The 21,490-nt window shown below is 38.3% G+C and overlaps 1 protein-coding gene across 1 annotated transcript in view; it reads left to right on the top strand.

Annotated features, from left to right (window-relative positions):
- SSBP2 (single-stranded DNA binding protein 2) overlaps positions 1 to 20,020 on the top strand; it is a 58,129-nt gene extending 38,109 nt beyond the window's left edge. The window contains exons 9-14 of the mRNA XM_009573397.1: positions 3,068 to 3,122; positions 6,323 to 6,393; positions 7,681 to 7,759; positions 10,793 to 10,821; positions 16,031 to 16,129; positions 18,884 to 20,020. Of these exons, the coding sequence (XP_009571692.1) occupies positions 3,068 to 3,122; positions 6,323 to 6,393; positions 7,681 to 7,759; positions 10,793 to 10,821; positions 16,031 to 16,129; positions 18,884 to 18,913 (363 nt within the window). The 3' untranslated portion in view covers positions 18,914 to 20,020. The remainder of the gene's footprint in view (positions 1 to 3,067; positions 3,123 to 6,322; positions 6,394 to 7,680; positions 7,760 to 10,792; positions 10,822 to 16,030; positions 16,130 to 18,883) is intronic.
- The last annotated feature ends 1,470 nt before the right edge of the window (positions 20,021 to 21,490 follow it).

Here is a 21,490-nt window from a genome sequence, read left to right as displayed (position 1 = left end):
GAAACTAGGAAAGGAGATACAGAAAGGAGATACAGAAAATAATTTTAAGGAAGCAAACCTAAGTAAAATGCAAGTTGTGGTAGCGGACTCTGTTGGTGTACTCACATCAAGCCAAAGGTCAGCCAGGATGAATGACTTAGACAAAAGAGGGCATCACCATATTTCACTGTATAGATAGAGGAGGAGTAAGAGTAAAGAGGTTATTTTACCCCTTTCGGTGACAATGATGAGACTGATGCTGGAATGTTGCATCTAACTGGCAACATTGAAGGGAAATCAAAAGTTACGCAAAGATACAAGAATGAGACACACGAAAGATTGAAGTATTGGAGAAAATGCCTGAGCCTCTGGTCAGATGTGCTCTGTGAACTCTAGCTGTGCTAGTGGGAAAGGTTGCTGCCTGATGACTTGTCCCCACTCTTCTACTGAAGGTTACCGCTCCTTCAGGTCTCCCTGGAGTTCCTTGGATGAGTGACCCTCTTCGTCCAAAACAACTGAAGTTGATTGAAGCATTTAAAGAAGCAGGTCCTTGCTGAAGCACTTCAGTTGACCCAAAATACTGGAGGGACACCCACAGAGAGAGCTCCAAGCAGAGCTGAGGCTGCTGCTGGCAGAGGATAGTGGTGAAGGGTTGAAATCTTCTGCCAACATAAATGCTTGCACAGTGCATGTCTTGTCTGATGCTGAGAGAGTAGTCTTGCTCCAGAAAGGCTCACCACATTTTGGAAAAGGAACGTGTGAATTCCAGCCGTACAAACAGCTGAATAAGCAAAACTGGGGGGCAGTAGCTTCCAAGTGTTTGGAGACAAGGTGTGGGCTGGAGAGCTCTAAAGCAGCTTTTTAGCCAAAGGATTCATGATGTGGAACTACATGCTTTGAGAGCTTAATCTGGTTAGTTTATCAGACAGGTTTTTGAGAAATAATTCCATTACATGTTAATATATTCTCAGGGAGATGAGAAATAGTTGATGCCAACAGGCTTTCCCAGAGAAGAAAATATACAAACAATGCAAGTAAATGCAATTTTAAACTTAGATACAAATGCTAATAGTGGTGATGAGTAACTTTTCTAATAAATGATCAGTTAGTGGTTTCTACACCTCTTTATATGATGCTGAAAAATATATATAAACGTAAAAAAATCAAGTTGGCAAGCTTAGTGCACAAGTACATGGATAAAAAGTCGTAGCCTGTGATGCCCAGAGGGTCATACATGTGATCGAAAGGTCCCTTTGAATTTAGAGTCTGTAGCTCTGCAGGAGCAATGGGAGAATTTCTTGTTGCTGAGGGCTGAATAAGCCTTTCAGACACTTTTGGCAAGCCCAATCCTAACACGGATTGTAATTTGGGGGAAAAAAAAGCTATGTGGCTGCTGGCAGTATGAAACGAAGTTGTGATTATGCCTTGATTTTTATGAGCTGATCTGTGGGTTTCATGGCGGAGCAGGCCTTTGTTCTATCATGCTTTATAAAAGATAGTCAGTAACCTTGCTTGTTCACGAACAAGGGGAAGCACAAGATAAAGAACTGGTAGATGCTGTAACATATAAGAGCATAGAGAGATATATATATGTTGACTGACTGCAGGGATGTGCTGCTGCTTCTGGGTAAAAGATTTCTGTTTCATCTCCAATTAACTGCGAGTTAATCACTGGCTGGCAGACAGAGATGCTTCCCCCTGCAAATATTTTACTTGCACAAACCTGGGGAGGAGTGGTATCAGTCAGAAAGCTGCTACATTACTGAGTTTGATTGTCTGAAAATAGTGTTTGCTAGTATATTATTGCTAAATGTTTTGTAAGAAATGTTGTTTTAAGTAGGCCATTGAGAAACAGGGTCTATTGTTTTAAATCCAAGACTTCTCTGCCTCCTTCCAAAATATCTCAGTGAATTATAGCAAATCTCAGCAATGTCCTTGTAAGCAGATGGGAACAAGCAAACCTTTATATTCAGTGCCTCTGAAAAAATGTTCCTGTCTGAAACAGTATATCTGCTAGTTTAAAATGTAACAAAAGAGACAAAAATATAATGAGAGTCATATGGCAATTAAAATAATCATCTGATGTTGGCTATCTGTGTATTTTTTACTACAGAAAGTCAGTATTTATTGGCTTTTATTGACAGACATTTTTATCAAACTGGAAGTTGGTGGTTTGTCATGTTACTTAAAAATATTAGTGGATCTGCAAACATAGGAAGCAAGGAGTTATGGTTCTATTCTTATGAAACAATTAGGAAGTTTAGAATAAAATTTTTGGAGAAATTTCTGAAGAACCTTAAAAAGCTTGTTTAACAACCAGAGCAGTTTGTGTACAGTTCTTAGTCATAAACAGATTTGCAACATGGAAATACTGGAAGCTAAGAAAATAGATGTTCCTTGATGGTTTTTTTTTTTATTTTTTTGTCTTTGATTTAGCAGTCTAGGCAAGTCTAGTGACTGTACCCAGCATCATCCTGACTTTCTTCATCCATTTGACATTAATTTGAGAAGAAATTATGTATACATATGTTATTTCAGAAAATTGTAGGATATTATACAGACAGAATTAAGATGCCTGTGGCACTGAGATACCAAGTCTGCCTGAAAAAGAAAGCTTTCTTAAGGTAGTTAGGCTCTTCTGTCCCCATAGGACACCCTCTTGTTTTGTGCTTAGCAAACATTGGTTACTCTGCCATTGACTATGTACAGACTACAACAAAACAGAAATGCCAGCTGAAAACCCAGCGGTAATAAAAGTAGGTTGAGGGAATTAAATATAATTGTCTTAGGCCCTGCTCCAACTATTTCTCTTGTCTGACCCACAGCATGACACAGAGTTATTGACTAATGGGTATTCCTGTGTCTATATACCTACGTACATCGGAAGTCTCTGCCAGAGCTTGCTGACCAATTACCTTGTCTTAATCTGCGATGAGCTGTTCGCTAGCTTATGAGAAAATATGCATGTTTTTACCAGAGTAACTCATGACATTCACAATACTTTTTTTTTTCCATTTGTACTGTGTTCATTTTTTACTGCAGTATGTTTTTTCTTTTCATGCTAACTGATGCTTTCTACCCTCTCTAGGGTCCTCCGGGAGGTGGAGGGCCACCAGGAACACCTATCATGCCTAGTCCTGCAGGTACTGAAATATACTCAGAAATAATAAAAGATAATTATAAGGGATTTTAGGAAGTACACAAATTATTTTTCAGACTTTGATTTTCATGAAGAATGAGCTAATGAAAAATTATTAGATTTGTACTTTCTGTATCAGTTTTTTTCCTGTGCTTTCACTCTCTTTCTCTCCCTGCTGTGCTGCAGAGATAGAACAGATACAAACCATTGTATCTGTAAAGTTCAAAGCAATTAATTTCTCTGGGTTTTGAGCCCATCTTTTCTTCCACAGTTTCAGTAATAGCAAGGAAAAAATTAAAGAAGGCACTTGTTTTTGCTAATGTTCTTTGGGACAATTTGGACCAATTTGGAAATCAGGAGATTTCTGAATCCAGTGAAACTTTCACTGTAGCGTCCTATAGGGTTGACCTGACCAAGATGTGGCTATTGAGCAATATGCAACTCACATAGTCCCGTGCCTATGTCATCTGACTGACAGCAGGATCATGCTGGACAGATTGCTCTCCTCTGTCCTGCAGTGGAGGAGTAAGACCCCAGAGGAACCATTGTCAGTGATCTGTTCCCAGAACTTCAACTGCCCCATTGTTTCCCCAAGTAACATGGTCTGTATCTTGCAACTCTGACTACGTGGAGATTTTGACCATGCAAAAGATTGGCCACATTCCTACTAAGGTTTGAAGAACCAAGGAGCAGGATGGCAGGATTCAGGATAGCTAGTTAGCTTCTCAAGGCTTAAAGATGGTCAACTAGATGTGTGTACTACCCTCCATCAATGTTCTGCAAAGATTCTGGTATGAAGGTGGAACTGCAGGATGTGGAGGATGCTGTCCGCCCCCATGGACAGCATCAGAAATCTGCTAAAATGAAACTAATTATGTCTTGTGTAACCCAATATTAAGTAACTACTCCTTTTGGCCAACATCTGCCTTTGTAACTCACTTTCACCATCTAAGAGGGACTTATTCACCTCAGTGATATTACAGCATCTTCAGTCCTTATGTCCAACATGTTCTTGCTGTCCTCTATACAGTAGAAGGGGTAGGGAAGTTTCCTAATGGGCCGTGAAAACTTCTTGCACCCATATAATATCTTCATTAAATACAATTCCAGGGCTTTAAAAAATTGCAACCTGAGATAATGCGTAGGGCTTCCTTGATGTTCATATTATCAGTGAAAAAGATAATTAGTGCAAGCTGGCATTTAAAAGTTAAGAGTCTCTTTTAACATAAAACAAACTTATGGACAGCCTGCACTTTTAAAAATAGTCAGCGCTGCAGTTATGGCACATGTTAGGCTGTCTGTGTGCAGTTCAAATAAAGCTGTTGACAGTTGTTCCCATTTTCAGTTAGATACTCAAAGATGTTTTGAGGCTCTATTTTCCAAAGTATGAAAACACTTAGAAATTGGCCACCTGCGAATTTTGCAAAGGTACTTAACTTGTCTCTGAGACAAACCAGCTCCGAGGGTTCCCATGGTCCAGCTGACCCATATGTATTTTTACATGAGCCAGCAGAACATGGGGAGAGCCAGGGATGTGTTTTTTAAAAGGATCTGGTGGTTGAAGAACTTGTGCCTACCTCATCAGACATCAAAAATAACTTTTTGAGCGCTAATTTTACTTTCATAACGTTAGGCTTAAAAGCTTTTTGTTCCTTCTCTTCCTCAAACAGCATATTTAAATGTTGTGGTGATAGTGCTCTCTATATAATGGAATTATTTACTCACCAAGGTTAATGAATGCTTAGAAAACTGTCTCAGAAAGATTAAGGAATAGACAAAGACCTTGATTTTAACTGCCGTGTGTACGTACAAAAATATTCTTGCGCAAGGTCAGGCCACATTCCCAGTTCCAACACATTTCAGTCTAGTCTTGGCTTTCTTGCTTTCACTACTTCTGACTTAAAAGTCCCCCATCACCTTGTCTTGGGAAAGGATTTACAGCTCAGCAGTGGTTTTTGCCTGTGTTGTCAATCTCAAATCTGTGGTTCAAAGAGGTGGAATGGTCTTTTGGAGGAGCTAGGTACAGAGTACCAAGCTATTCTTTATACTTTTTGCAGATACTATAGAGGTACTGATTTTCCAGGCTTACCAATGCTTTTTTAAATCATGCTGTCCCCTTAGGGATGTATTTAGACTTTCCTTAGATCATTCTCCTCTCAGTAAACTTTACATTACATGGCCTATCATCAAGTTCCTTGGGAAGGGTTTTTGCCTAATTTGTCTACTGCTGCATTTTTTGCCTTCTCTTTCTTACAAGTATTGATGAAGGGTGTTAAGACTTTATGTTCGTTAACAGTAGGGATAAGCTGGAGATCAGAATGAATAATTTGTATCTACTAATGGTTCTTAGGCATTGGTTTCTTAATTTCAACCAGAAGAGTTATGTAGGTTGTCTTCTATGTGACTTGTTAATTAAATCTTGCATTTCAACTCTGGAGGTGCTCCATCTGGAAGTTCATGTGCATTGATTGGAGGAAAAGAACTGAGATGCAATATAGCTGTGTCAACATCTGGCAAGGCCAAGGGAAACTCATGGCAGAACTTTCTGACTTTAAGCACCACGCTGTGCCAGGGTGGTTTTGGACTCGGGTTTTTTTTGAAGCATTGCCCCACACTGTACCATGAAGATACACCAGTTAAAGCTGTCCTTAGAGTGAGGATCTTTGCACAATGTTCCACTGATTGGTTAGATATATCCGAAATCAAATAGACTGACATGAATAAGAATAAAAAATTTTCATTCATTGTACTAACTTGCAGTCTGTATAATGAGAGGCTATTTATCATTTATTACAGATGGAAAACAAATTACAGGAAGTATTGATAAGAAAGAAACTCCTGTTTTATAGAAAATATTGAAGATGAGTGAAGTAATTTGGAACTCCAGGAAAAAGGGTTTATGGAATTGAATAGTTACAGATATTTGGTGATTTATAAAACTTTTAACAGTCATGCATAAAACTAGAGTCTAGAAGACTCTAGACTACTAGAAGTAGTCACTTAGGGACCATTGCAATTATTTCGTTTCATAGCTCTGTTGTGTGGTAGCAATAGATAGAAAGGGAATTAAATCTTCCATTATATTGCCACTGTGTATCAGTAATTCAGGCACAGAAATAATATGAACGAAAAGACAGAAAATGTATTAGGTGAGTAGTTTATTGAAAGGTATATATTAGCACTTAAAATAATCTCTTATTACAGATTCAACCAACTCTGGAGACAACATGTACACTTTAATGAATGCAGTACCACCTGGACCCAACAGACCTAATGTAAATATGAATCTAGTTATATACTTCTTTGAATTACACAGCCTTTTTTTATTGAAACACTATGTTTCCATCACACACCATTAATATTAAGTTTTCCATTTTTATGGGTGACACTTCAGTTGCTTACCCCCCACCATGTACTTTTTAATGTTTCCCACATCAATCATGACAATCCAATAATGACTGGGGCATATTCTTCTACATGGAAAAGACCTTAGAAGCCTCTTGCATTGTGGACTTAGTTTGTCACACTGTGGTGCAACAGATTTCTGTGTGACAGGACATCATCCTAGGAGCTGCCACTAAGCGTTAGTTTCTGCAGGATTCAAACTTTTATTACGAAAAAGTATCTACCCTTGAAAAGGGAGGAGAAAATTGCTGAAAGTGACCCAGTATTATGTTGCCCTGCCATTCTGTAAAAAAGGATAAAATTAATACCTCTAAGAAGAAACCAACTTCCCTGTTTACCTAAATGAGATGTTAAGAACCTATTGATAACGTTTAAGTATTTGCCTAATGAACTAGTTAACTTGTGACTATTTTAGCCTAACTTTCAGCAGTTCTAGAGCTGACAAAAATCTGGATTCCTAGGTAGAACTTGTTTCTTCTCTGATCTTTCTCTATGCCTTAAGTTTTATTGTATTTCTCTGATTACTACCGTATTTCATTTAATCATGATCACCTTTTGAAAAAAAGGCCAGTAGAACTTAAAACTATATAGATATTTAGATATTGCTAAATCATTATGCAATGAATTTTAGAATTCTTCTATAATGTTAATGTCTTTAAGTTCTTGAAGAACTAAATTTAAGGTTAATACCTGAAATTGGACAGAAACTGCTCATGCTGCAAAAGTAACGCGGAGTAGTCCGATTGTCAGTACGGACAAGGTGGGGTTCGAAAGCTGTTGATTAATCACTTATTCATTGAAGAGAATTGTGAAGTTCCCTGGAACTTCAATGGGAGTAGAGCTAGATCAGCACTAGCAGGTTTGAAAGTCATACACAAAGTGTTGAAATAAATAATAAATTATTCCTAAGTTATTTTCCAGCCTACAGAGGTGAGAGTTTCCAAAAATGGTGAAGGTAGCATTGGAAAAAGTGAACAAAAGCAGTGATGTTTTTGCAGTCTTCACATGAAAGACTTTCACTTGACTTGCACATTCAGAGCTGGGACCATGCATTTTGCCTTTACATTTTTTTTTCCAGAGGAATATTTTCTTTTTATTAGATTATCTACAAAAGATTGTACAGTAATACCAGTTTTTAATGTCTGATCCTTTTGTAGTTTCCAATGGGGCCAGGGTCAGATGGACCTATGAGTGGACTGGGTGGAATGGATTCACATCATATGAATGGATCATTAGGTAATGATAGTAAATATTACGAACATTGTGAATTTTCAATGACTAGTGCCATTTTCTATGACTAGTTCTCTGAGTTGTGTGGAAGACTGCATGTAAAAATCTTTTAAAAACTGAAAAACCTGTATATACATCAAATAAGAAGTATTAAAATACTTTTTAAGCATATGAGTTGGCATACATTATGCACCTCTGGAAGAAAAATACTGTATTTTATTTATTTAAGAGAGTATAGTTTTAATCCAGTTGATGAAAACCAGTCTAAAAGCATACCATCACAGTAGTGTAGAGGTGAAGGCTTAAGAACCATTTTTATTTACCTCTCTTCCTCTTTGAAAATCTTGGGAACGTGTCATTGTGACATGCTGGTCCACGTTCTTATCAATTACCTGGAAGTAAGTTACTATATATTTTGATGTATGTGTTAAGCTGGTTTTATCCCAACGTTTTGATATCCTCATTTGTTCTATACTTAGCCATATGTCTGTTAAGTGTGAGTATTACTACTCTATCCCCATTAGCAGCTTCAGACAGGTGCCAATTTTAATGCACCCAAAAGAACATGAATTCTTGTCAGGGCATGCAGAGGCAGGAGGAACAGTGTACTGCTTGACTTTTGACACTATGATTTTTGAAGGGCTCGTAGCTAGGGGAGAAGCCTTGCACAACTCTGCAAAACACACATCTCCTGACTATCCTAGCAAACTCTTCGCTCTTATTCTTTGCTGGAAGCATGTTAGACACCTGAAAGGGATTTAAGAAACAAAATACAGCTAAATAAATTGTATTTATGCCTTCCTCTTCCATATCCACAAGGCAAATAAATACATTGTTTTCACTTCTGCTCATACCGTAACAGCAGGCCAGTGGTGTTCGTGTGTTGTACTCTTCACTTCTGTCTGCACCAAGGGTCATGCAGGTTTCAACAGGGGGGAACCTCAAGCTGCACAGACTTCAGAACTCTTTCTTCTTCTATCCCCCTTGCTGGTCCACCAGCAAGGTTCTTTTTTACATGTGGGAGCTGGCCTGATGCCCACTAAGGCCACCAGCAACACCCTGCTGAGCAGTGTTTTCCTGTACCTGCAGAAACCCAAGCAAGCTAAGAACAGGTCAGGCAGGCAGAAGCCAAGCTGCCACTGTTCCCCAAAGAAAAGCTCTGTCACCTTCCCAGCACAGGCACGGACCAACCTAAACTCTATACCATTTAAGTCTATACTGCCATGGTAGGTGGAGACCTATCACTCTGTGGCCAAAAGTTGGAGGTTGTGAGGCAGGAAGTATAAACAGGTTAAGAAGAAGGGACAAAATCGAAGAGGCTACAACAAGATGAGAAAAAAACCTAAGCCATCAAACCTCATTTAGCAGACATGTTCTGAATGATTAAAATTCAGCAGTAGGCATCTATCTCCTAATAGAATTATCTTTTTTTCTAGGAAAGCATGTCCCTGAAATTCCTAGATTACTTTGCATAAGGATACCTTATGAGTTTACAGCCTTTCTTTACATATTACAATATCCAAAAATGGATTGTTGCTTTAATTAATAATGATGCACATTACATTCAAAGAAATGAAAAACTGTGTAAAAGGTAATCATGTCTTTTTCTGTCACTTTTTATAGCCTGAGAATTATTTCTTAGCTAAAAGAAAAAATTAAATTGAAATAATTATGGAAGGATTTTACGTGTACCTAGCATTTGGTTAGTTATTTTCTCTACTGAAAATGATGATGTGCTTAATCAAATTAATGATGACTGCTTTCTAGGGGTAACTTCATCTCTGAACTGGAACCTGAGTTCTTTTAGGAGAGGAGGGCTGAGAGAGATCTGCTGCGTTCGTTTCCATGCTGCAGTAGGCAGCTGTGTCTCATAATCAGATGGGTAAATTGGTCAAGGTTCATCTTGAACTTCTCCAGCTTCTTTGACCACAACCTTTCTGTTGGGTATCTGTTCATAGCTCTGATGGTTAGAAAGAAGTCTTTTCCTGATTTCCATCAAAATGACTTCTTCATAACATTTACGTATCTGATGTATTTATAGAGACAAATCATATTCCTTCTCAGCCTTAATTTGCCTGGGTAAATATAGTAAGCTATTTCAGTCTCCTCCCACAACTCCATTTTCTTGATTGTTTTTCTCCGATACTCTTCTAGTTTTGTATTCACTCCTCTTTTAGAATTTGTCTTTCCTGAAAATAGGTGACCAGAATTGTTTACTGTCTGTTGCTGCTAAAAATGCTTTTCTTCATACATCCATCCTAAAGTTTTATTTCCTTTATTCCTGGCTTTCCCTGAGTGAGAGCTACAGCATGTGAAAAACATTCTTTTCAATAGTCTTGAACTCATTATGTTTAATTTTATTTGGTTTCTGTTACTCTGGTCCTCAGGATCATCTGCTTTCTTCTGAAAGATACTGTCATCATCAGTATTTGTAATGCATCGGAAGTTGATGGCATTTCAGCCAATTTTGGTAATAGGCTTCTACTTCTGGGAGCAAAGACATTGTTGAAACCCTCACAGCTGACCTTGGAGATAGTCCACAGCTCAGGAGTTTTGAATGAAGTTCAGTAAAACAGCGGTCTTTTTTTTCCTCAGGAACATCAACTTTTACTAGTTATCCTGCTTTTTCTTTTCTCAGGCTGAAGCAACATTTCCCATAGGTGGATATACCCCAAATTAATTGCATTATCTGTACCCTACCATGCCTAATAGGACAGGGAGGTTGGACATAGGGTTTCTTGAGTTGTGCTGGGCTGTCTCATCCTGAAAGGATGCCATCCAAATAACTGATACAGATCAGAAGTCTGTCCTTCATTCTTTTCTCACTTTTCGCACCAGGTGTGTACACAAAGAAAGGACTAACATTATTCGATACTGACTGTAAACTTTTAATAAAAGAGACATGGGGAAGGAAGTGAGATGATGCATGGTTGGTTATGTTTTGAAATATTGCTGTTACACTATATATTTACTATGAAAAATGTTCTTAGATTAACTTAAGCTCAAAACTAACTGAATAATTGTCTATTTTAATTTAAGGCTCAGGAGACATGGACAGTATTTCCAAAGTGAGTATCTAATCAAATATTTAGAATTTTTAGAATGTTTCATTCTAAACATATTTTCTTTGTCTCTGTTACGAAGCATTTTATTATGTATTTACATTTTCTGCTTGTCAACTCTTTGGAAGCTATGCAGACAGAATTAGCATTAATTGAAAATGTAAAAACAGTATAATCAATAGGGAGTATAAGTAGACTTATTTCCTACTGCATCATAATGTGTATTAATGAATGTGATTAATACCCAGTTCATAATCTGATTGATCATGCTATAATCTTCCATACTGTTAAGACAAATGAATATAGTTCTAATAATCAATTCTAGTTAAATGTAAATTTGGGAATTTACCATTAGGATGTTACTTTTATGCACTGCATGATTGGTTTTGTCACCTCTGTAAGGCAATGTTAATATCTTAATCATTAGTGTAAGTTCCTAAAAGCTAGATTAAGAAGTAGTTTCAGAAGAACCACTGTTTTGATATCACAACCATTAAATAGTATACTGGAAATGAATGTGAGCTTAACCTACAGGGGTTATGAAAATAATATTGTGCTTGAATGTGTCACTTCTTCCATAAAAATAAAACTACTACATGCGTGATCATCATTAATTTAGGAATTAATGAGCTTTTTTGGTATTGATAAAGTGGCATAAATCTGTCCCCAACAAAACAGTGTGTTTTGTACTCAGCCTCTTCAGATGTAACTGACTGAAACTAATAAATGTATCGCTACAACAATCTCCCTGCACTTTTGTGCTTTTAATCTATAAATACAGAAATTGCTGAAGATATTTCAGTTAAAATTTTATAACTCATTCACTCGTAGCAAAATTCTTAACAATCTTCCAAGAAAGGAGCATGAGTTTGTTTTTAGCCTATCAACTGCCAGTGTATTTTGGTTGCCCCAGACCGAGTACCGCGGTGCTGTTGCTAGATGTGTCCCAGTGCAGACTTTGCCATTTCAAATCTGTCTAAGGCTGGTCTGCACGTGCTCCAGTCACTCCAGGGACCTTGCTGTAGATCCGTGCTCAGGAGCTATGATGAGGTACCAACGCGCAGGGAACAAAATGCTCACCTGAATTCCCGTGGGTTAACACAGTTCGTAGTGTGAATTTGTTGAGAATACGCTTCCAGGTGTTCAAAAGGCAGGAATCATTCTTCACTTAGTGATACGTATGTGTATATCCAGAGAGGGGGGGGAGGACCCTGTACGGTTCCCCAGTTTGTGGTCTTCTGGTGGTATGGTATGCGAGAGGGGTAGCCCGTGAAGCGTGCTTAGCGTATATCTTTCCTGGAGAGGAGGACCTCAGCAACGTGTCCAAGGCCATTGCTGCTCCTGTGAGGGAGCAGCGTCTATAGCAATCCTGTATTTTTGTACATTTTTAAGATCTATAACATTTTCAGGCTCTGCAAAGAGTAAAAGGATGGATTGAAATGACCATGTTGCCTTAGTTGTGCTGTGCTTAGATGTGCAGTGATGGATTCAATAAAAGCCTCCAATGAGATAATAAGTGTATAGCGCTTTTTAGATCAATGTCCGTATTTTTTATTTGGTATTTTTATTGCAAACTGCAGCATTTTTTAAGGAAAAAAACCAAAACATTTCCACTAGCTTGCCATAGGATTATTTTTAAAAGACTGTATTCAATCCACTGGTATTAAGTATCAGTATATGTGCTAATACAAATATCAGGAGCTCTGAAAACTTGGATCCAAAAATTTACCAAGAAGTCTTGTAATTTGTTAACCATAATAAATAACTCATGGAAATCACATTTGATGCATGTCTTTTGCAAATAACTAAAAGAAAAATGCTGTTTAGTTTGGAAGTAACAGAGTTGTCCTGTTACACCATTATATATAATAGCTTTTAAATATCTTTTCCTGAGTAGCACTGCGCCATATGCAGCCTTCGTTGATGGTAGTACAAGTGTGTGGGTAGCATTTGTAATTTCGGGTAGGTAATAGTACATAATGCTTTTGAAACTTGAATGGAAGAATTCTGCTTGCAAGGAATAGTAGATTTTTGGGGTTGATGCATGCAAAATTATTAGGTGGCTGCCTTCCAATTTTGTGCACAGTTACTAGGATTGTTCTTGTAAAGGCAACAATCTCCCTGCGTACATCACCGGCTAGTCTTGCAGTTGGCTTTTTCACAAGTAGATTTCCAGTGACGGAAATTGTTCACTGACGTTAACACAGTTTGGGGGGTGTGATGCTCAAGTCCAGGCATAGGACTTCAGTGGAGTAAAATGCATATTAGAGGAGCTGATTATCAATTCCCAGGAGATGCAGAAAATTAATCCAGTCTTGGTAGAATCAGTACAGCTCGCAGAATTCAGAGCTACATTTTCTAGAGAAGATTTTAATTTAACTGGCTGAAAGGCAAAACAAAGTTTTTATGAAGTGGATTGAGATGGGGGAAGTAAATGAACTGAAATTATGCATATTAAATAAACGTTAATAATCAGTGTTTCTTGCAGTGCCCATGGAATTTGTGCAGGCATCAAAGACATACTTGCTTTGGAAAAACTCAGCTAGTGCTACAATGCTAGACCCCATACTGGCCATAAAAGCAGCCCAGGGGAGTTGCTATAAAAGCGTTTATGTCAGGAATTTGAACCTTTGGGGCTGGCATACTGTAGCGATTGCAGAATTTCAAAGCTTTGCGCTACACAGAGCAAGATAAAATAGGGTAAATCCCTCAGGAACGAACAAAAGTGCGGGAGCATCATATAAAATAAATGTGACAAGGCCTTAGTGGGTTTTAAACTTTATATTCATAGATTTTAAGGCCAGAAGGGACTGACACGATTGTGTAGTATGACCTCCTGCAATAACAGGCAACAGGACTTCCCTGAATTAATTCCTGCTTAAGGTACAGTAGCTGTGGTTGAACTAAAGCAATAGTTTTCAATGTTTTTCAAGCTCTGGATCCCTAAATATTTGCTATACTAACTTCACTGAATAGCAAACTTAATTGTCAGATGTTAATTAACTAGTTAGGCTTTTAGTTGTCTTTGACGGACGTGTTGTCCAGTGATTCCTGGAGATCTGGGGATCACAGTTTCAGAAGCAGTGAACTAGACAGAAGAAAGCAAAAGGGCAAAGGCGGGGGTCTTGACCCAGCTCTGTAAATTGCATTTCAGGTGCTAATAAAAAACAGTTATGCCTGCATGTCCCTTATGTAGTGAATTTTCTATTTAATCTATTACAAAATAAATACACTGAGCTGAACCCATAAACAAAACTTAGCCATTCAGACTGAGAATGGTGATCTTCCCTCAGGGGAATATGGTGAAAACTTAACAGCAGCCTTTCATTAACCATACAAAATACATTGCAAAGCAGACAGTATGTACAGCCATCAGGCGTACCACTCTGCTAATGTAGTAGCAAAAAGTAACTGATTTAAGTTTTTGGTATTTGGTGAAGCTGGGAACAACGCTTTTTGGTCTCTTTGGAGGTGAAATAAATCCTGTGGAACAGTGGAGTATGTTGCAATATTTAAATTATGGACAGTGGTCAACATGGGACTTAAGGGGAGCGTGCAGAATGGAATGAAGGGGAAGTAGAAGTCATAGCTATCCCATCCCATTTTCTGTTCAGTGACTACTCCACTATACATCTTTAAAATGCCAGGGTAGGATAGGTAGCCTTTGTAGTTGTGAGGAAAGTGCCAAGAAATTAAGGGGACTTTCTCTTTTTTTTATGTTTGCTATTTTTCATTCAAAGTTTGACCTCTTGCAGATTTAGTTATACTAAATGAAGACTGCATGCAGGTATTTTCAAAGTGCAGAATACATTGGATTTTTCAAGAAAAAATCTCTATGCTAACAGACAAACTGTGTCAGGATTGCTATTGAGAATAACATAAGAAAAAGAGAACAAATTCACTCAGGATTCTTACAGCCATTATGATTTGGTCACTTTGATCAAGAGCACTACCTGAAGTTGCATTTTGTTAGCTTGCCCATTGACTGCACTAGGTTTGTGTTAAATTTATTGTGACATACCAGATTTGTATTTGTATAAGTAAAATCTCAACAGCAATATTGCATCCAGTTTTTCTGGATCAAGAAAAAAATCAAGGGAAGAACTGTGGTAGACGTAAAAGTTTCATAACGAGGTTCATGACTTCTCTCCCTCCTTTCCCTGACTGCTCCTTTTCCATCGCAAACCCTCTGTAAGTAGGAGTCTTCACAGTGATGGAAAGAGGATCGCCCATGCTCCAGGCATGGTAGGGTACCACAAATCAACTTTGTAAGAACACCTAACTAGTTGTAGTGCCTACAATAATCACGTATTAGCTATTGACTTAGAATAATTTCTGTGACAATTGCCTCGTTTTACCCTTTCTTTAAGTAACTGAATCTTGAAAGCATTTTCTGAACATTGCAGAGGTGGTTGTGCGCTTCTGTAAAAAGAGGCAACTTATCTTCAGAAGCCTTTGTATTGTTATTATTTATTAGCATTTCAGTTACACGTAGACACTGAAAAGGTAGATTAAAACGCTATTGCATTATGGTCTGAGAAGCAAATAGCAAAAGTACAGCTCCTCCTGAAAGTCTGTGTGAGCCCAGTCCAGTGGCCAGCTGTTACTCATACTTTGGGAGTCTTTTATCTAAAACTCTTGTTAACTCTTTTACCTATAAACACTGTGTATTAGCTGCACTCAGTGAAGTGGTTTAGCACTTGAACCACTACTTGTGAAAGTGTATTTCGATGAACTGTGAACACTATGAACAAAGACCTCAGGCACAGGCCTTTGCAAAGGTCTGTGTAGACTGGATGCGTCCATATGTCTTCCTTTAAGTACGTATTCATAAGTCACGTACGTCAAGGCACTTGTGAATTTGTCCACATGATTTAATGGAGTGACAGAGCTACCTCGTATACCTGCTGCAGCCATTTATAGCTTTTCCTGACTTCAGTAGAAGATGCTGGCTATAACCTGAAAACAAGAATTACAGGTAAATAATCCTGGCTTCAGGGAAGAAAACATTACTTTACAGGCTAAAATTAGTGACTGAATCATGCAGAACCCCACAGAGGCTTATTGTTCATCTTTGGAAATCTCAGTGTATTGGACAGTGCATCTTCGTGCGCTACAGTATTGTGTAAAGTGTGCCTTTGGCACACTTGGTGGAGCTGGGAAATGAACTGAAATCTTCAATACCTAATCTGTATTTTTAAATCTTATTTAACAGAACTCTCCCAGTAATATGAGCATGAGTAATCAGCCTGGCACTCCCAGGGATGACGGTGAGATGGGTGGAAACTTCCTAAACCCTTTTCAGAGTGAGAGCGTAAGTATTTCTTTACCTAGTTTTTTTTTTTACTTTGTGAACCTTTATCTCTGGCATTTTGTTTAACAAAAGAAAAATAACAGCAAAACCAAACAGTTTTGTAGTGTACTTGTAATGCAGTACTGTGCTCTACATGTTTTTTACTAGCTTCTAAAATTACAGTATTCATTTGACAAAAAAGTGTGCAAAATACTGCTAGAAGTTGAGCTGAAACTGGAAGATGTGGGAAGTGTACATTTACTGCAGAAATTCTTTTTCTAGATTAAGAGGTCAATGAAAGTTAGATCTGTCAAGTAGTAATAATTACGCCTCATGTATTCGGTAATGCACGACGGGCATTTGTGAGGCAATATCCAAGCAGCCTAAATACATATAGTTGACCGATCCTTACACCTGAGTGTTTCAGTGTGTGGTTACCCAACCTTTGACTCCTAAACAATGTGTCTTTTAGAACAGGATTCACACTGAAGTACATAATTAGAGCATCAGTAGATCTCATGTTGCTATTAGAGCCAGAAAAAGCAAAGGTTCCCTCTAGTGTTCATTCTGGGACAAATGATGGTCTTTTAAAATGAAGAATGCTTGAGGCAGCCAAACATGGTGTAAAACACATTACAAAGCAAGACTACAGTATTTTCATGTGCCTGAAGCTGGGTTTCTAAATCCACATTTAGGTTCCTAAATAGGAGTGGCCTGATTTTTCAGAAGTGCTGAGTGACTTCAACACTTCTATTCTTATTGGAAATCACTGCTGCCAGAAGTGAGTGCAACTTCATTAACCATGCCAGTGGTGAACTTCAGCTCAGAAATTATGACGACTAAACAGTTTCTGTTGGATCACAAAACAGCCAAATTGCATGGCAAATTTAATGGGAATCAGATTTTGGGGTTTTTTGGGTTTGCTGCTTTAACTAGTGAAAAGGAAGAGTTTCTGCATGTTAGCTGTTGATATCTTCATAAAGAGAGCACATGTTCAGAGTGTGCGGAGTATTGGAGAAAATTGGTTTGTACAACCCAAAAAGACTGATGTTTCAATATCTGCCAAAAAACCAGTAACCGCAGAACCTCCATTAAATGTGATCCTTGGTCATGGTAACCCTTGACTCTCAATTTGGTATGCGTTGCTTGCACTGAGGGCAGGCAGTCTGATCACCAGGCAAGCCAGTTCACCAAACCCAAGTCATGAAAAGGACATCAGCTGTACTCAAAAGAAAATCAGTTTTCTTAGACTCTTACTGGATTCTAGGTGCTCCTAGATATTGTTTTCCTACCTGAAAGAACTTGGGACCCAATTTTCTCAAGGTTTTACATGAGATGTATGCCTACAAGGTATGCATTATACATGCCACTTGCATTTTAGTCTACTTCTAGGCATCACTTCCTTTCTGGCACGAGTCACATTGTAGTCTTTGGGAACTGTCTTTCTTTCTGATTCATATTTTGTTACGTGGCTACTTGGAGTAGGCATTATTATGAAGTCCTTTCTCAGGCAGATTTGCTGTTCAGTTCACCAGGAGTTTTGCTTCGGAGTGGGGAACAGTGCTTGGCTAATAATAAGTTAAAAATCACAAACACCTTTAGATCATCTTTTTTACCCACGTGCTTTGGCTCAGGTACAGGAAATCACTTGAACAAATGCTTTGCTTTAGGCATTTGAGTTGGTCTCTGACATTGGCTACAGATAAGCATGTTCTTACTGGCTTTGCTGGCCCACTGTGGGGAGTGCTCAGCACATGATGGGACAGACAAACCATCAGAGACATGGGACAAAACAGACTTTACCCAAGTAGTCCATTCTATGCAGTTTACATGACATGGAAGACCCATCCCAAATACTTTCTCTAATATGCTTGGACACTTGGAAATGACCAGCTTGAAACTCTAGCTTTGGCAGGTTTTTTATGGCATCTGTTTTTGCAAAAGCAAATTTATCTTTCTGTTTCTTGTATCAGTTTTCGTAACACTTCTTGCATTTGAGCATTTTCTTCTACTTAGAAGATTTTAGACCAAATTAAGTGTTTCCGCAGTCCGCAATTTTCACTTTAAAAACAAATTAGGCATATAGATATGCACTTATTCTAGGCATTGTGGTATCCCATTGATTATTGTAATGAAGTACTGCTAAGTTGAGGGCAACTATAGCTTGTATAAGGGCTGCAGTTCAGTTTGTGTTACAGTAATAATGTAATGTGGTGATCGAATTTTTGGTTCACATAAAGGAGAATGACCACTGATCGTTGATTCAGCTTGCCTCCTCAAATTGATAATACAAAATAATACAGACCAAAAAGCCTGGTTTAATTCCACTCAGATGTATCTTCATTCCCTTTTTTCCATAAAGTAATAAAAAGCTGTCCAAAATATTTATGTGGTTCAGCTAACCATGAATGCAGCTGGTCTACTTGAGACTAGCTGTCTGCCTAGCTAAACCCCCTCAGAAGCCAACACTGACCCAGAAAAGCTCTGGAAAGCATCAGTGAAGTATTGGTTCATCACACCACCCAGGTAACATCGAAACAGTCTTCAAGGGAGTTAGCTTTATCAGTAATAGTTGTATTTTTACGTAATGAAAGAAGCATAACAGAAGTTACATACCACAAATTGAACTACAGCCTTAGCGCAGGCTACAGTACAAATTTAGGAGAAAGTTCAAACAGCGTGTTGACATTTGAACTCATTGCTGTGGTCCAGAAGTGGTTTTAGTTACCTGGGGGGAAAAAATGGTTGTTAAAATGTGGATTCCTCTTTTTTCAGTACTCCCCTAGCATGACAATGAGTGTGTGATCCGTTAACAAGTCTCGCCATGAAGACCACAGTGAGTTGGCCCTCTTCAGAGAGCTACTGCAGAAGAAAATTATTCGTCCCAGTGTACAGTTTAACAAAAGGATCTCAGACACAATCAGACCCACCATTTTTTTTTCTACCATCTCCCCCGTTTTGTCAAGACAGTGGGTCCCAAACATGATTGAGACAACTGTAAAGAGTGGCGTAACAGAACTGCCCAAGATGGAACTGCAAACAATTATCTGTGTATGTACATGTGGGGGTTAATGTATATGTATGTGTGTGTGATATAGAAATACACACATACATATATAGACCCGCAGGACATTGTAAAATATTATCACATGACATCTTAAGTAGAAATGAGAAGTAGGGACTTTTATTCCTTCTTTTTTTTCTTCACGTTTACATTTTAATTATTAAAATTTGCTTTCCCTCTCCCCTCCTGAACTGTTTTATGTTGCATATATCACTGCTTCATAAGTTATTTTTTAAGGTGAACTCAAACGATAAATTCTTCTGATTTTGTAAATGTCTGCCATTATGGATAGGAATAAAATCGCTTATAAGAGCTTTCATTAACTTGTGTTTGATACCAGTTACCCTGTGAATCACAAACTGTACTGTCTCAAGAAATAGAAGAAAGCTCATCTTAATTTTTTTGAGAAATTTAATAATTTTCACCTAGTTTGGTGATTTTTTTTTATACTTTGCCTTTAAAAAAAGAAGCACTGAAGGTTATTTTTCTTCTTTAATTGAAGCCTAATATCTGCAATATCTATTTTAAATGGAAGCCTGAATTTGATACAAGCTTCTCAGTTTATATAGAGTACTATAAGGTTACTGTAAGTGAGCTCCAATTGCTATAGAATCTAGCAATAAAGTGTCAGGGCTTCTTCTGCCCTTGGAAATGAGTTTTCTATTTAGCATGATCTTCCGTAGGCGAGGTAGTTAGTGGAAATACAGTAAAGTCCTTATCACCGAAACCTTTTCTAACAATTTACTACTATGTTTCCCATTTTCAGTGATTCTTAACCGAATTGTAACAATCCATGGTCCTAATTATAAACAGTATTTCCCAAGTCCATTCAGAAAATCAGGTCACCCTGCTACTTGGGTGTGTATTTTTCACCACGTCTACCAGAATGAATTCCCCCAAACCTTTATAGTAAGCAGTCTTTTTTTTTTTTTTTGAGCCAAAATGATGGAGTAACCTTTTTATGACTACTAGCCTTGTGAGGGTCTTACCTTTTGCCATGAACAGAAGAGGAACAAAGGTCTGGGCCGTTTTATAAGAGGTCGGCCTATTAGACATGAAAGCTGGGGATAAAATGGAGAAAAGGCAAAGGAAGTGCTTCTGGAAGCAATGCCATATCTCTTCAGGCAAAGCTCTAAAACTAAGATTATAGTACATTTAGTTCCTAATGACTTCCAGCTCCCCCAAGAAAACAAGTGTTTTCAGTTGTGTAGCGATCAACAGGTTGATGATCAGCAATGTGGGCACGAAGTGGCTGAACAAAAATTCATGCCACAGACAAAAAGCAAAGTCCCCTCCTTGGACTTTGCATATAGAAGAGCCACTTACATTGGAGGAGAGTTCTGAGATGTGGTTATGTCCATAAAGTCTTGCAAGGAGATTTTTTTCATGAACTTGTGATAAAGAAGTGTATGTAGTGGGCTCATTGTGGTGGTAGCTGCACATAATGGGATGTGTAAGGAATACTGCAATCTCCTAACTCATTTTTATTTACATATATTATAAATATATACACATATATATACACATATATAATATATGAAAATAAAAAGATGTAACACTTTTTACTCTCTTGTTAGGGCTATTCAAAGATGAAACTCTTGGAGGCTTAAAATTATGTTAAAATATCAAAGATTTTGGTAGCATTACTTTTTAGGAATAGTAACAACTTTGATTAGTTGTAAACATAAACTAGATAGTCATTATATGGTTTTGTGGACTTTATTCCCAATGATTATGAAGGTTGCATTCATTTGCTTATCTTTGGAAAACACTTTGTTGCTGTCTCAAAAGATGCTAGAAGACCCTACTATTGATTTGAGTCACAAAAACACAAAATCAGATCTAATTTCCTAAGTCCCTTCACTGTTGTCACTAATACCGCTGGTTTCAGTGGCTATGTCCCCAGTGCACCCCGGCTTCTCCCACAAGCACTGCAGAGTCCAGGCGTCCTTGCAGCCTGCGTTTGACATCTATATTATCCTTAGTAGCCTTCTAAGAAGGACTTTAGGACTCTTTTCTGCCCAGTTTCAGTCAGACGATGTCACTGCTACTGGACTAAGGTAGATGGATATGTCTGGACTATGCATCAAGTGCCACGCACCAGGTAAGTGTGCCCTCGAGTGAGCTCTTAAACCATTGAGTGCATCTGGGGTCTGTTGTGTATCTCCAGGGGAACCCCCGGTACTGTCCCATGCCAAGCTGGGGCTCCTGCAGGCAAGCAGTGTGTCCACTGAGCACGCCACAGCTGGCTGTGGTGGCATCACTGAGGGCTCTCTTACAAGACAGAGCAGGTGCTGCCGCTGGAGCTTCTTGCTCTT

Source organism: Fulmarus glacialis, unplaced genomic scaffold (assembly GCF_000690835.1).
Source record: "Fulmarus glacialis isolate BGI_N327 unplaced genomic scaffold, ASM69083v1 scaffold5560, whole genome shotgun sequence".
Classification (NCBI taxonomy): domain Eukaryota; kingdom Metazoa; phylum Chordata; class Aves; order Procellariiformes; family Procellariidae; genus Fulmarus; species Fulmarus glacialis.
This window is presented reverse-complemented; position numbering and strand designations above follow the sequence as displayed.